General features: G+C 33.2%; 1 protein-coding gene across 1 annotated transcript; it reads right to left on the reverse strand.

The window, feature by feature from the left end:
* Nucleotides 1-9,722: 9,722 nt before the first annotated feature.
* Nucleotides 9,723-12,182, reverse strand: LOC146940589 (triacylglycerol lipase 2-like). The gene is made up of 9 exons (XM_085757980.1): nt 12,006-12,182; nt 11,706-11,813; nt 11,474-11,614; nt 11,257-11,367; nt 11,011-11,154; nt 10,864-10,904; nt 10,638-10,720; nt 10,451-10,546; nt 9,723-10,067 (listed from the first exon to the last, which is right to left on the reverse strand). The coding sequence occupies exons 1-9, from the start codon at nt 12,180-12,182 to the stop codon at nt 9,748-9,750; spliced, it is 1,221 nt and encodes a 406-aa protein (XP_085614106.1). The 3' UTR covers nt 9,723-9,747.
* Nucleotides 12,183-16,356: the final 4,174 nt, after the last annotated feature.

Raw genomic sequence — 16,356 nt, forward strand, 5'->3', positions numbered from 1 at the left:
TTTTTTTTTTTTTAGTTCTTTGACTTCTTTCGCTTATTATCTCATGTAAGAATAACACAAAATAATGGTTGTTTAAAAAACTAGACATCGTTCTTACCACTTTATTGAGTCCTAAGTTACAGTAGTAATCAATAAAAATATGATTTACGAAAAATGTTCTTCCAGCTTTGATTGAACCTTAATTAATTATGGGAAGGGTAAAAGGAATTCGTGTGGTACAATGTAAAAAACCTCTTTGGTGGTATTATTGCATTGGATATCTTGTTTACCCGTCTGATTTCACTGACAAACCATAATTTTAGTCTTTAAATGTGTAATGCGCTATTATATCAATCTCTAACCCACACAAAGATACAAAATAATCATCTCGTATTCACTTTGTTAGTCATTTTCATCCCTAACTTAAGCTTGGACGTTAACTCTATGAAAATTGTTGTTGTGACAATTTGAAGGGCAAGTAACTCTATATGTTTTCAGGGACCAAAATGAAAAGAAAGAAAATTGCCTTGAATCTCTTAAAACCGCCCATAAGAAACAGAAACTTTGATTTCTTCTTGTTCCATTCCATTGACCTCTAATTTTGAGGCGTTAAAAGACACTAAAGTGGGTACATATCCCAATCGTTATTCGAATTTTAATTTGGCATGGTGTAGAAGTCCAACCCCTTCTTATAGATCCAATCCATGTTGTTGTATATAGTTAACCGCAATGAAAGTGTGAGGTTAGTGAAAAATGGTAGAATTCAACCGATCTAAGTTGAAAAAACAAGACAACTTTTGTGATTAAATATGGAGAAGAATAACACATTCTATATTCTTTTTATTTTAATTTTAATTTTGACGGAAATCTAACATATACTAAGTTGAGAAAGATCCTTTCCAAAAAAAAAAAAGAGAAAGAAAAAAAAACATTCAAATGAATCTCAACTTAATGAAAAAAAAACTACTACTATATACTACAATACATTATTTGAAGTACAATATAATGTATTATTAGGAAACAAGAGAAAATGAAGAGAAGTGTATTATTATTGATGATTGAATGAGTACATTGGTTATATATACACATAATAAGGAGCACCATATCCTAACATGAACAAGCTATAACATATAGTAACCCTAATATCTGTTACTTGCATGACAAGTAAGAGAGTTAAACTAACTATTCTCATCAGATGTAATAGCCCCCCACAAGTTGGTGGTTGATAAATGTTAATCAACCCTAACTTGGATAAAAGAACATTGAAAGTCTTGGGAAGCAATGCTTTTGTAAAGAAATCAGCCACTTGATCTTGTGAAGACACTGGCAGAAGCTTGAGGATGCCTGATTGCAGCTTTTCTCTGATCAAATGGTAATCAATTTCTAGATGTTTGGTGCGTTCATGGAAGACAGGATTGGCTGCAATGTGAATAGCACTGTGATTATCACAATATAACACTGGCAACTTAGAACATGTAATGTGTAAATCTCTGAGAAGATAAAGGATCCACTGGAGTTCATAAGTTGCAGATGCTAAGGCTCTATACTCAGCTTCAAAAGAGGATCTGGATACAGTGATTTGCTTCTTAGTTCTCCAAGAGATCAAGGAATTGCCTAAAAAGAAGCACTGACCAGAGATGGATCTTCTTGTATCAACACATCCAGCCCAATCTGCATCTGAAAATCCCTGTAAAGTGATAGATGAACTTCTGGGAAAGAACAAGCCTTTGCCAGGACAACTCTTGAGATATTTGAGAACTCTAAGAGCTGCTGAATGATGAGCTTGTGTAGGTTTGGAAAGAAATTGGCTCAACTACTGAGTAATAAATGTAATATCAGGTCTAGTATTGTTAAGATAGAGCAATCTTCCAACCAATCTTCTGTAAGCAGGAATATCTTCAAAAGGGGCACTGGAATCTGAATGAAGCTTGATGGATGAATCACAGGGAGTAGATATAGGTTTGGAACCCAGAGTGCATATATCATCCAGTAAATCCAAACAATATTTTCTTTGGCATAATGAAATTCCCAATTTGGAATGTGCCACTTCAATGCCCAAGAAGTATTTCAATATGCCTAAGTCTTTGATTTTGAACAATGAATCCAGAATAGACTTAATGTGATCAAATTCAGTGAGTGAATTTCCTGCAAGGATGATGTCATCCACATATACCAGAAGGATGGTGAATGATGTGGAAGTTTTCTTAACAAAAAGAGAGTGATCAGATGCAGCCTGAGTATATTGTTGATCATAAAGCATTGAAGTCAGCTTCTCATACCATTTTCTGCTGGCTTGCTTTAAACCATAAAGGGATTTGGTTAACTTGCAGACTTGATTAGGTTTGGTGGGTTTGATGACAGGAGGAATCATCATATACACATCTTCCTGCAGATCTCCATGTAAAAAGGCATTATTTACACCAAGTTGATGAATATGCCAATTATGAATTGAAGACAAGGCAATAACAAGTCTGACAGTAGTTAATTTGGCAACAGGAGAGTATGTATCAAAGTAGTCCAAACCCTCAATTTGATTGCACCCTTTTGCTGCTTGTTTTATCTTGGTTTTCGGGTGTCAAACATTGATTACGTTTGAACCTTTTTAACCGGTGATATCTCATTTTTTCTTGGGAAGGGAAAAAATAAGCAAAACCCTTGAGAATCGAGGTCCGGGAGTTGTTTTCGCTATGGGAAGGTGTTAGGCACCCATAACGACTATAGTATCCTATAGAAACCGTCTTTACTTTCTACGCGCGCGCTTTATTTTTAAATGCTATTTTGAAAGTGTTTATTTAAACCTAAGAGTTTACTAAGTGAAGAATTGGAGGGAGAAGAAAGTGTTTGAATTTTTATTTTACTTGAATTGAAGGAATTTTGATTCCTTGCCTACGTACCCTTTTAAGGGATCAAATCCACCGTAGTTCTCTTCCAAAAAATGTTTTTGTTTTTTGTTGGTTGATTTTAAGTTTGAAAATTGGAGTTTGAAGAATGAGAGAAAGGCCTTAAAGGCATGAGAATTTAAGAAAAGGTGAGGTTTGATTAGTTATTTTGGAAAAAAAGTCAAGTATGATTAATTTTCATTGAAATTTGATTAAGAAAATAAAAGAGAAAATGCAATGGGATTTTGATCCCAAGGTTTATTTGGAAAAAGGTTTTCAAGTGATGTTGTTCAAGTTTTTTGGAAAATTGATTTTTCTAAATGTAAATCCTAAACATTCATCTAAACATGCAATCCTAAACATACATCTAAACATGCATATCCTAAGCATATATCTAAAGTAACCATGTGAGGTGTGTGCTAGTGTCGGTGCTCGTGTCGGTGTACATCATTAGAGTCCATTGTCCTTTACATCATGCCCTAATTACATGCTATGGTCTTGCAAGAATTTAAAATTGCATAAAAGTAAAGTACAAAAAAAATCCTAAGTGTTACATTCTAATTTTTGCATGAACTTTAAAGTGTAAGAAAGATAAAGACTAAGAATATAAGATGGAGGATGGGATGCCTTATGGAATGCATGAAACATGAAGTAAAGTGGTTAGTGATAAAAGGCATAGTATGGTAAAAAAAAATTGGCAAAGAAATAAGGCATAATAACATAGTAAAATGGCAAGAAAAAGTGGCAAGAATGCACTTAATAGAATACCAAAATTCCAAAGCAAGCAAGAGACCCATAACTCTCACATTTTGACATTTTTCAAAGGGTTTTATGTTCAGCCCCAATGTGAGAGTTATGAGAAACACAAGTCAAAGACTATGGCATTTTATTAAGCCTATTTTGCACTAATTCACATGTTAAAGAATCAAGTAACTTGCCATATAAGGAATCAATTATCACATATCACAAACCAGCACCAAAACACCAAATCAATCACCAAACAATACTCCAAAATTATTCAACAAACCACAATTATTATGAACCAAACAATTAGCATTAAAACATGCAAAAAACTTCACAAAATTGGACAAAACGACACAAAATTCAAACAATTTCTCCATGTATTTTCTCTAACAATTTTCATCATACAAAATTAACAAGAAACAAACCTAAATCAATCAACACAAATGCAAAAAGAACTCACCAAATTTTACAAGCTTTTCATCAAGATTTTTCAACAAAAAGTAAAAGAAAAAGCATTAAACCAAGGCAAAATAATTTTCTAGTATTTCTTGATCAATCTTGACATGCAATATATCAAAATTGATCAAAATATACTAGAAAAATTATAGGAATTTTCTTGGAATTTTTCAAAGAGATTTTAGGCATGCAAATGTGTATTCAGCAGGAAGTAGCGTAGTAAACAGCAAGAAAAACATAGGAAAATAAAGTCTGTGTAGAAAAGAAGCCCAGGCCCAAGGTGAAATGGATCTTGGATCATCCAAACGCCTTAGGAGCGTTGGATTGATCCAGCTAGATCTAACGGTTGAGGAACAAGAAGAAGAAACCAAAATGAACCGGTCCGATTCAAGCGAACCGAACCGGTTCGTTTACACCTATAAAAGCCATTTTCGGTTCAATTCTCTCATAATTCCTTCTTCTTCCTCTCTCTACAACTTCTAGTGAGAGAAGGTTTGCAAGTGCAGCCTTCTTCTCCGGTCAAGCTCCGCCGGTCCGGCGCGGTGGCCGACCACCGCGTCGAAATTTTTTTTTTGCCCGATTCAATTTTTTTTTAGCTTTTTAACAATCCTTTTTCGTTCTAATCACGAATCCGGGCTTAGTTTTTCAAGAAAATCGACGGTGAAGCGTAGATCTAAGTTTGAAGTTTGAGAAATTTTGAAAGAAAAAGTGACAAAAAAGATGGTAAAAAGCTTCTAAATCCTTACCTCAAGTGGAATCCGATTCGCAAGCGTTCTTCCCTCTCCGGTTAAGCTCCGACCGCGAGTTTTTTTCCCCTCCCCTTGTGGTTGCCGCGCGCGTCCTCCTCCTCTTGTGGTGGCCGAAATCGGCCTTGCACTTGTAGAGGGAGATGAGTCCGAAAATGATTTTTCCGGCGGTGAATAGTGATGAACAGTGACGAGTTTGTTATGTATGAGTGATAATGGTGTTGTTTGATGATGATTTTTGTGGTTAGTGTTCTTGGAAAATTAGATGAAAGTTTGAATGTTCATGTGAAACTCATGTGATATTCATGGTGTTCTTGGGTTTTTTGTGACTTTGATCCAAAATTTTGGAGAGAGAAAAGTGAAAATCTGTTTTTTGTGTGATGTGGCAGAAAATGAATAGTGAATTGTGACTCAATGATGAGTTGGACTGCTTTTATAGGTGCCATGCAGTAATTCCTGACCAATGAGAAAATGCCATGTGGACTACAAGTGTAACAAACTTTGACTGATCTCTAACTGCTTTGACTTTTGGGACTTTTCTGCAAAAAAGGAAAAATACAAGGACTGGACTGCAATTTTAACAAACTGGACTAAAAATGCAATTTTTAGAAACTTTAGGACTAAAATAAAAATAAAAAATAAAATTGAATTAAAATTGGTAAACGGAAAATAACGTAAAGTGAAACGATTAAAAATAACAAAACGGACTAAAATGAACCAATTACTGAAATGAGGTACTTCAAAGTAACCTCTCTCCGTCAAAATTTCGTGTGAAATAACCAAAATGCCCCTAGGGACTAAAATGACTCGAAACGACTCAAATGCAATTTTAAAATGATTTTTAACAAGGAACTAAAGCAAGAGTTTATACAAGCAAATTAAAAGACTCAGAGACAATTTTTTTAGGGATTAAAAGGAATCTTAACACAGGAAATGACTAAAATGCCCCTAGGGGCTAAACTGACTCAAAACGACTCAGATGCAAATTCTTGAAATGGATTTTAACATGGAATTAAACAAAAAAATCATTCAAACCAATTGAAAGGACTTAGGGACAATTTTTCGAAGATTGAAAGAAATTTTAACATAGGAAATGACTAAAATGCCCCTAGGGGTTAAACTGACCCAAAATGACTTTAAACGTAATTTTTGAAATGGATTTTGACATGAGATTGAAACAAGGACTTATACAAATCAAATGAAAAGACACAAACAATTTTCAAGGACTAAAATGAATTTGAATGCATGAAAAGACTAAAATACCCTTCTTCATGAATTTTGCAACTAACATTGAAATAATATGCAGAGAAAAATGCAATTGATCAGAAACATATCAAATGACTTAAAATGCAAGAAAGATGTTCTGAGCTAGTGTTTTTAGGTCCAAAATTAGGGTATAACACTGCTAGTCTGGCCTTATATCTTTCAACAGTACCATCTGCATGAAACTTTACTTTGTAAATCCATCTGCAACCAATTGGCTTCACATTTGGTGGTAAATCCACTAAATCCATCTGCAACCAATTGGCTTCACATTTGGTGGTAAATCCACCAGTTTCCAAGTACCAGTTTTCTCAAGGGCCTGACGTTCAACTTGCATGGCATGCTTCCAACATTCATGCTTGCTTGCCTCAGCATAGGTTTTTGGCTCAGGTTGAGTATGGAGAGACATAACAAAAGAGGAATGACTGTTAGATAAATGATGATGAGAAACATAATGTGATATAGGGTATGTAGAAGCATGCACATTATTACAAATATAGTCATTAAGATAAGATGGAGTAGTAGTAGTTCTAGTTGAATGTCTGGGAATATTGAGTGGTATGGGTGGTGGAGGAGAGGGAGGGTCAGATGAAGGTTGAGTAGGAGCAAGAATATCATCAATGATGGGTGGAGAATGATTAGTGGTGTCAACAGGTGAGGAATGAAAGTGTGAATAATACTGCCAGTCAGGAGAAGTTGAAGAAGGAGAATGTGGATAGGGAAGGAAATTTTCATGGAAAGTGACATGTCTAGAGATAAAAATTTATCTAGAATGAAGGTCATATAGGGTGAATCCTTTGTATCCTGACTGATAACCTATAAAAATGGATTTTCTAGCTCTAGGATTCAATTTGGTTCTGTGAGAATGTAAAGTGGATGCATAACAAAGACATCCAAAAACTTTGAATAAAGAACTATCAGGAAGTTTGTGATGGAGGACAAAATAAGGAGACTGATTATTGAGAGTAGGTGTGGGGACTCTATTGATGAGAAAAACAGCATGTTGAATGGCATAGAACCAATATGAAGGAGGAAATTTAGACTGATATAGCAAAGCTCTACCAACATTGAGGATGTGTTGGTGCTTTCTTTCAACCCTACCATTTTGTTGGGGAGTCTCCACACAAGATTTTTGATGAACAATACCATGTGAAGAGTAAAAAGAAGATAACATGAATTCAGGATCATTATCAGTTCTTATGAATTTGGGAGTGGTATGAAAATGGTTTTGAATCAGGGTGATAAAGTTCTTAACATGAGCAGAAACTTCAGCTTTGGTTTTAAGGAGAATGATCCATAGAAATCTGCTATGATCATCAAGAATGGTTAAAAAATATCTGTGTCCATGAACAGATGCAGTAGAGATAGGCCCCCAAATATCAAGGTGAATGAGTTCAAAACATTTAGAGGCATAAGAAGTGCTAGAAAGAAATGGTAAATGTTTATGTTTAGCAAAATGGCACAAATCACAAGCATGTTTATTATTATCAATCTTGATAGATGGATACAACAGAGACATAGTATGTTGTCTTTGAGAAGACAAATGCCCTAATCTGAAGTGCCACAAGGCATTAGAGGGAACAAAAGATTGAACTTTATTACAAGGGAAAGATAACATAGCATTACAAGCTTTATTATTGAGACTAGAAAGTTCTAAATTGCATTCACTGCTAGATGGATAAAATTTGTATAAGCCATCCAATTGCTTAGCAAAACCAATCATCTTCAAAGATTGTTGGTCCTATATGAGACATTTGTCAAGAGAAAAATGAAAGAAACATGTTAAAGACTCACACAATTTGGCTACAGAAATGAGGTTTAGCAAAAAAATGGGGTGAATAAAGAACATGATTAAGATAAAACTTGGAGTCAAACTCAATTGTGTCAGCATAATGAACCAAAACAATATTTCCATTAGGCAAAGATACATGGACAGGTTTAATCTTATAGAATGATGTAAAACAAGTGGAATCACAACAAATGTGCTCATTGGCACCTGAATCAACAAGCCAATATGAAGGTTTTTGTGTGGAAAGAGAGGAAATAGATACAGGTATGCCTGCAGAAGATTCAGTGGCTGAAATGCTGGTAGAGAGAAGAGGACTAGCAGCAATGTGATTGGAAGTTGCTTGGGAAGTGGAAGATGCAGGGACAACCAAGTTTGTCTGTTGGAGCATGGATACAAGTTGAGACAACTGGTCCTGAGAAAAACTGATATTGGAAGTTGCAGAAGCATGTGAACCAGTAGAGGAAGAAGTAGCAGCATCTGAATCTTCTTGTTTAGTAGCATTAACACGAGGTTGATTCATACGATTATTCACATTGGGATACACATGTTTCATGTAGCAAAAATCAACAGTGTGATTGGTGCGGTTACAAAAGGTGCAAAACCTAGAAGGTTTAGTTTGTGAAGAACTCTTTCCACGCCCTTGAGGTCTTCTAATATCAGTAGCATTAATTTGAAGAGAATTATCATCAGTAACACTTAAAGATGGAAGAGAACCATGATTACTCTCTTCTTGAACAACCAAAGAGTAAACCTTGTTCAAAGAAGGAAGAGGATCAAGGATAAGCACTTGAGTGCGAACCACAGAAAACTGATCATTTAAACCAGTGAGAAACTGCATTATCTGGTCTTCATTCCTATGATTCTTAGCAGTTCTAGAAGCAATACAACGACAAGGATGAACACAAACGCAATTTGGAATTGGTCTGTGTGACGATAATTCCTCCCAAAGGGACTTCATTTCAGTAAAATAATCCAAAACACTCTTAGAGCCTTGCTTCAGATTATTGATAGATGAACGCAAATTAGCTATGCGAATACGATCAATTTTTGAGAAACGTTCTTTCAAATCACGCCAAACCTCAAGAGCTGTATCACAGAAAACAATAGTTGGTGCAATAGATTCTGAAACAGAATTGATGAGCCAAGATTGCACAAGATGATTACACCGTTCCCAAGCTGCACGGTTCAAATCATCCTCATCGGGCATAGGAATAGAACCATTGATGAAACCTTGTTTATTCTTCGTTCCTAAAGCACGTTCAACTGTACGGCTCCATGCAATGTAGGTGGAACCGGTGAGTTTGGGAGTAATAGAAAGAGAATTAGGATTCTCACTAGGATGAACAAATTAAACTGATTCAGTATCAGGAGATGAATTACGAGGCGCCATAGAAATGCAGAGAAGAGTTCAGGTAGTAAAACAGAGTATGAAAAACTTCAACGAAGAAGATGAAGTTAAGCAAGAAAATATGGAACTATAAAGAAAACAATGGCGAAAAAGGTTGAATCAACCACAAGAAAGCAAGAATCACGGTGGATAAACAAGAATCAACACCGGAAAACAAGAATCAATGATCAAAAAGGTGATCGGAGAAGAAGGTGCAGCGGAGAAAAACGGTTACAAAACCGTTATGGATCGTAACAACCTTTCCCTTATTGAGAGAAGGCGCTCTGATACCATATTTGGAAACAAGAGAAAATGAAGAGAAGTGTATTATTATTGATGATTGAATGAGTACATTGGTTATATATACACATAATAAGGAGCATCATATCCTAACATGAACAAGCTATACCATATAGTAAGCCTAATATATGTTACTTGCATGACAAGTAAGAGAGTTAAACTAACTATTCTCATCATTATGTAATATGTATCGTGGTAGTAAAATCAACGAGAGTTGAAAAAAGCTATCATGGGATCATAAACGACTTCTTTAGCATTGTCACCCGCTATAAAATCAGCATGTGCATAATTATCCTTGAACAATACCACGCGGTTTTTAGCATCTTGATCACCGAGATCATTGAGCAAAACCTTCACATCTTGTACATCAGATAGAAAATCTTTCCCTCCATAGCCAAGAAAAAGAGGGAATTCACTTGGGATTTTTGTCATGTCATATGTTGGAGGAACCCTTTGTCCATAGTGTTGTATATTTTGTGCTTCATTAACATAATCATACTTTGCTATTTTTCCTCTTCTAATCACTGCTCGAATTTCATAGTGTATAAGAGCCAGGTCAACAAGGAAAATAATTCAATTCATAAGTGCATGAAAATAAAATGAAATAAAAATTGTTTGGTACTATCGAAATTAAGTAAAAATGTACTTCAAAATAATTAAATATAAAAAAATAACATGTTATTATTGGATATTGGGTAGGATATCCAACAAAACTCTAAAGTGCTTGAATATTCACCTTTTTTTAAATGAAGAAGAGAGAAATTATTATTAATTAAAGTGATATTTATGATTATTTTACAACAATTTAAAGGAATTCAATAATACTCTTACCACTAAACAGACACCTCGCGTACAAAAATAAAATATATTTATTCACAGATAAAAATATTGTTTTCAGTAGACTTACTTTGAGAAAAATGGATCAAGTTCTTTGTCGATGTTGGATGTGGTTCGTTATCAAGATAGAAATGTATCTTAGAAGAATTTATGCAGCAATTCGGACCTAAAAAATAATCAACAATTGTGGTAATAAATATATATACATTAAAATTAAGTGAAATTTTCTCATCATGCCATTATTAACATCTAAGTACCTGTGAATAATGGCAATAGGCTGTTTGCGCAATTGAGGGATAGACTGTTGCATATGCCATCCACAAGTTTTAGTGCAGCATTCCTGCTTATTAGAATGAGCAAAAATATATATTATTTCTACTGATATTTTTTTTTTGTTGATGCAGTTTTACCATTTTATTTTGCTCTCAAATATTTTTAGAAAAACATAGTAGAATTAGAGGAAAGAGTTATTTATTCTCTTACGCGTTAGGAATGAATTCACGAAGGCCTAACCAATATAGTTCCTGATATATTAAAAAACAAAAGGAAATCATTTTCATAATTGTAATCAATTAATAATTATATACATATATAGTTTATCTAAATAGTGTTTTTTATTCTATCACTCACATTAGCCAAAAAGAGGTCAGCAGCAACTTTTGTTAACCCTGCAGGAACTAGACTCATATGAGCAATTGGACTTAGTAATGCAGCTGATCTCAACATATTCAGAAGCTTTCCTTGAGATAAAGCAACGAAAGCTATTAAAGTTCCCTGAAACATTTATATCATTTATTTTTTTTATATTACATTTATATCATTTATTGTTACACACACATACACTGATTAAAAATATACAAAATAAAACCAACGCACCTGAGAATGACCTGTATAGTGAATTTTTTGACCCGTATGGTTGTAAACATATTGAACTGAAGCAGGAAGATCATAACTTGCTAATTCATCCCATGACCAATCCCAGTAAGCCTACACGTATAATGAAATAAATCAACTATAATTACTATTAAATAGTGAAAATTAAAAAAGATTGAAATATTGCATATGTACTGTGTATATTGTAAAGTACACAAACCATTTCATTAGAATTTAGTGATGTGTGCATGGTGCTATATTTTGTGCCGCGGCCATTGACAAGCCACACATCAAATCCAATGTCTGCTAAAATAAATCCTAGTGATTCTTCTGGAGAATTGAACAACCATATTGCTGCATCCTGAAATATATATCATACGAGTCAAATTAATAACATGCTGACTTTGCATATACAATAATATTATAATTTGCATCCGTAGTACAAAACTTACACAAAAGAGACCATGTTGGATTAACACGGGTGGTTTGTCCGCTTTCTTACCGGACCGCCCTGTTGGGATCCTCTGGAGGCTCAAGATGTAGCCATCCTCAGTTGTAACCTGAGTTAGCACAAAAACATTGATGGCAACCATTTTATTTTATAACCGAGGAAATTTAAAATTCATTAGAGCTTACAATTTTATTTTATTTTTGACAAAAGAGGTTACAATTAATTTTTGACAAAAAAAAAAAAAAAAGAGGTTGCAAAATGGCATGTGGAATGCAAACATGCTATAGTAAATATTATTTACCTTATGTTCTTCACATGGGTAACCTTGTGGCTCAGCCAAAGTCTTGCAAATGCCATCACCGGTACCTGGAGAGACTGTTGAAAAATCATTGGTTGTGTAAAGTGTTTTTCTTCCTTGTGTTGTTGTAATGCAAAGCAAGACTATTGAGATAAGACTAATTAGTACTCTGCTAGCCATTTTGACAATGTGGTTATGCCTCTCTATAGAAGATGAAACTAGTGGTATTTTATAGATTTCTATGGAGGGCAAAGACAAATTGTTGAGGATAATATTGCATTTTAATGCATGGTCGTAACAAGGTAATTGTTGGTTGTGTTTCTAACATATCTGAGTGTTGAAAGGTTATTTGCATTGATAAGGTAATTACTAATGTGATTTAATTACAAGTAATGAGCGTACTAATGTGATTTCATTACAAGTAATGACCGTTCAAAGAATTTTTTGTAAACTTACAACCTCATTGGAGTAATTACTAATGTGATTTTTTTACAAGTAGTTAATAGTATTTGTTAGTCTTGGCAGATTGATTGGTCTTGGAGAGTTTGATTTGTCTTGGAGATCAAATTAACAGCTTCAGCATATCTCCACTATTATAGGACTTTGATATATTACTTCATAAAATACTTCTATATATAAATTGAGAAATGCTAACAAGTGCCCTAAGAGCACTTGTTAAGAAGACCAAAGAAAAAATTTTGTCTTGAAAATGGTGCATTCAATGCATGGAAACTTTAAAAAGTAACTTTTTTTACTTTAAATTTATCAATTATTTCTATTTTTGCATCCTTAACAAGCAAGACCCATATAAATTAATCTATGTGCAATTGATTGATGTCATTAAAATTTTGATGTGGTGATGATTTAAAGCTGGCATTCTTAATTTTGATGTGGTGGTGGCTTAAAGCCCAAAATTAAAGAACCAAATATTCTGCATTTGATTGATCACATTAAAATTTTGATATGGTAGTAGATTAAAGCTGATATTCCTTTTTTTTTAATGATTTGAATCAATGGATGACTTAATCCGTTGAGATGTTGTATTGGTCCTTGTCTCCTTGATGACTTTAGTTTTTGAATCGCTTTGGCTTTTGTTGTAATGTAAACTAGTATGGACACCCGTGCCAAGCACGGGCTAGAATTTCGTCGTAATTAAAACATTGGATGAAGATGTATTATTCTCATTTATGTGGTTGCTCTATGTCTAATGAGTAGATTAACACCAGTGTTGGCTCTTTCCATAAGGCCGAATGATGATATTATAACTCGGTTCGACTTTGCGAATGAAGCATGGGTGAATCCCAGTGACAAATGTCGGTTGCGGAGAGTCTTATACTTAAGTGAGATATGTTGATGTGTTGACTGTAAGCTAAAGTTTCACATTGGATGTGAGAGTAGATGTTGAGCAACATATAAGTGATATGATCCATATACATAATTTCATAAGGTTTAGGTTATGATGTGGTATCAAACTCACGTGTGTGGATTATCTTTGTATGTTGAGATGATCAAACTCAATGTAGGATTATGCGAAAATCACAATATTGTTATCAACCGGTTTTTTAGTTTTTGGATGTCATTTGTTTATTTTCATCTTAGAGTTTAGTTTTTATATGGCATTCTCTTCCATATGTTTTTTTTTCATTCAACATCTATTATTTCAATTTATTCACTTTTGGACTTTTGTGGCAGGTGAAAATGGTAAATTGTTGATGTGTTAAGTTGAGTTGACAAAAATATATATTTATTAGACAATTTAATATCATGTAACGTTTTCCTTAAAAAAAATCATGTGACGTTTGTTTAATTGAATCTAATTTTTTGGTAAAATAATTACCCAAAAATCTCGGACTCCTTCGACCAACCCATAAAATAACCAGCAACTCACACTATTCTCTATACTCTCACAAAAAAATGTACAATACTTATTTTCTTTCGCCTATCTTCCCTTGTGTTTTAATTCCTTTTTTGATTTTTTTTTTGCTTTTAATTTTCTTTATTTCTTCTCATGGAAGAAAGAAACATAAACCCCTCTCCATGAAACCACCGCCAACCAATTTTTTTGAACATTTTGTGATTTCAATTGACCATATTTAAATGCGTCATGTAAGTGTGTATTAAAGTTCTGTATTGGATGGAATAATAGATTTTGAACATCATATAAATGACATGACTCCTGATGCCTAAAGGTTTTGGACGAAGATATGATATCAATCTCACTTGTGAGGTTTCTCTTAATCTAAGATGGTGATCAAACTCTATGCATAATCCCGTAGAAGTCCCAAAATCATGATGAACTGTTTTGTTAGTTTTAATATGTCATTTGTTTAACTTTTTTATCTTAAATTTTAGTTATTGAATTTCATTCACGTTCATTGTTTTTTTATTCAGCATTCCTTATTTCAAATTCTTTGACTTTGGTCTTTTGTGAATTCTGATAATGAAAAAAGATAAATGTATTATTTTGAGTTTACAAAAATATATACCTATTAGAAATTTTAAAATGATGTGACGTTTTTTAATTGAGTCTATTTTTTTTTCGTAAAGTAATTACCCCAAAATCTCCTAATCCTTCAACATACCTACAAAATTGCAAGCAGCTCAATCCATTTGCTATACTTTAAATGTTAAAGCACACACCCCTTACTTGTTTTCCTTACCATCTATCTCATGTAAAAAATTCCTTTTTCATGTTAGGTCTCAGTTTGTCCTTATAATTTGGATATGTCACCATATTACACATGCAAAAAGTCCCACATTTAAGAGAGATGTTAATGTGTCATATGTGAGTTAAAGTTTCACATTGAATTCAATGGTAGATGGTGAGGAAAATATAAGTGAGATAACTTATGTACATAATGTCTTAAGATTTTAGATGAAGATGTGGTGTGAATCTTACTTTTGTGGTTGATCTTAGCCTAAACTAATTATATAAAAAAAAATAAATAGGCTCCCTCCGAAGACACAATATTATGATGAACTATTTAGTTAGTTTTGGATATCATTTATTAAATTTTTTCATCTTAAAATTTATAGTTTAGGGATGTCATTTGCTTTGATGCTGTTTTTTTTTATTCAATATCTATTATTTCAAACCATTTTACTTTTAGTTTTTGGTGGGATCTAAGAATTGAAAAATGTAGAAGTGTTATACTGAGTTGAAAAAAATACATGCTCATAAGCTCATTAGATATTTTAAGTCGATATGTGGTGTCAATTTCCATTGTGTGATTGTTCTTTGCATAATATGATGATCAAACACAATATAGGCTCCCTGTGTCGTCCCAACATTAAGATGAACTATTTTGCTGGTGTTTAGATGTCATTTGTTTATTTATTTTTTAACTTAAATATAGTTTTTGGATGTCATTCGCTCTCATGCCATTTTTTATTCAACCTTTATCATTTAAAATTACTTTAACATTTGGTCTTTAGTGGGATGTTACAATGGAAAAATGCAGATGTGTTATGTTAGTTGACAAAGCACATGCTTATTAGACATTTGAAAATGACGTGACGCTTTGTTAATTAAGTCTAATTTTTTTGTAAAATAATTACCCAAAAATCTTCAACCCCTTCAACAAACCCATATAATTACCGGCAACTCAGTTTATTCCCAATAATTTTTCGGATAAAGCATGCTACATATATTTTTTTCCCTAATCATTTTTATCATGTTCAAATTCTTTTTTCGTATTCTATTTTTTCTTTTTAATTTCCTTTCTCTATTATCATGAAATAAATAAACATAAATTTGCCTCCATGAAATCACTATCAAACTACCTTTTTGAACATGATGTGCTTACAATTGACCTTATTTGGCTATGTCACATATTTACGGATGTGGATAGTCACACACCTGATTAACATATGTTAATGTATCAAGTGTGAGTTGACGTTCTACATTGGATAAAATAGTAGATTTTGAACAACATATAAGTGAGATGACACATATACTTAATGACTTAAGATTTTTTGTGAAGATGTGGTGTGGCAATCTCACTTATATGGCTGCTTTTGACCTAATATGATGATCTAACTCAATGTAGGCTCATCTGAAAGTCTGAACATTATCCCAAAATTATGATAAACTACTTTGTTAGGTATTGGATGACATTTATTAATTTTTTATCTTAAATTTTAGTTATTGGTTGTTATTCACTTTCATGCTATATCTTTTATTTAACCTCTATTATTTCAAATTCATTCACTTTTGATCTTTGGTTGGATTTGACAATGAAAAATTGCATGTGTTTTGCTAATTTGACAAAATAAAGGGTTATTGTATTTATTATTAAAACAATGTGACATTTTTTATTTAGTTTAATTTTTTGGTAAAATATATACTAAAAAA

Source organism: Medicago sativa, chromosome 3, assembly GCF_051527215.1.
Source record: "Medicago sativa cultivar Bolivia chromosome 3, Bolivia_mono, whole genome shotgun sequence".
NCBI classification, from domain to species: domain Eukaryota; kingdom Viridiplantae; phylum Streptophyta; class Magnoliopsida; order Fabales; family Fabaceae; genus Medicago; species Medicago sativa.

Excerpts from the sequence above, each read along its gene's own strand:
- LOC146940589 (XM_085757980.1), bottom strand. The coding sequence starts at position 12,182 with ATGGCTAGCAGAGTACTAATTAGTCTTATCTCAATAGTCTTGCTTTGC. Across the intron at positions 11,615-11,705 it reads TCCAACATGGTCTCTTTTGT|GATGCAGCAATATGGTTGTT; the intron begins GTAAGTTTTGTA and ends TATATATTTCAG. Across the intron at positions 11,155-11,256 it reads ACTATACAGGTCATTCTCAG|GGAACTTTAATAGCTTTCGT; the intron begins GTGCGTTGGTTT and ends TAAATGTTTCAG.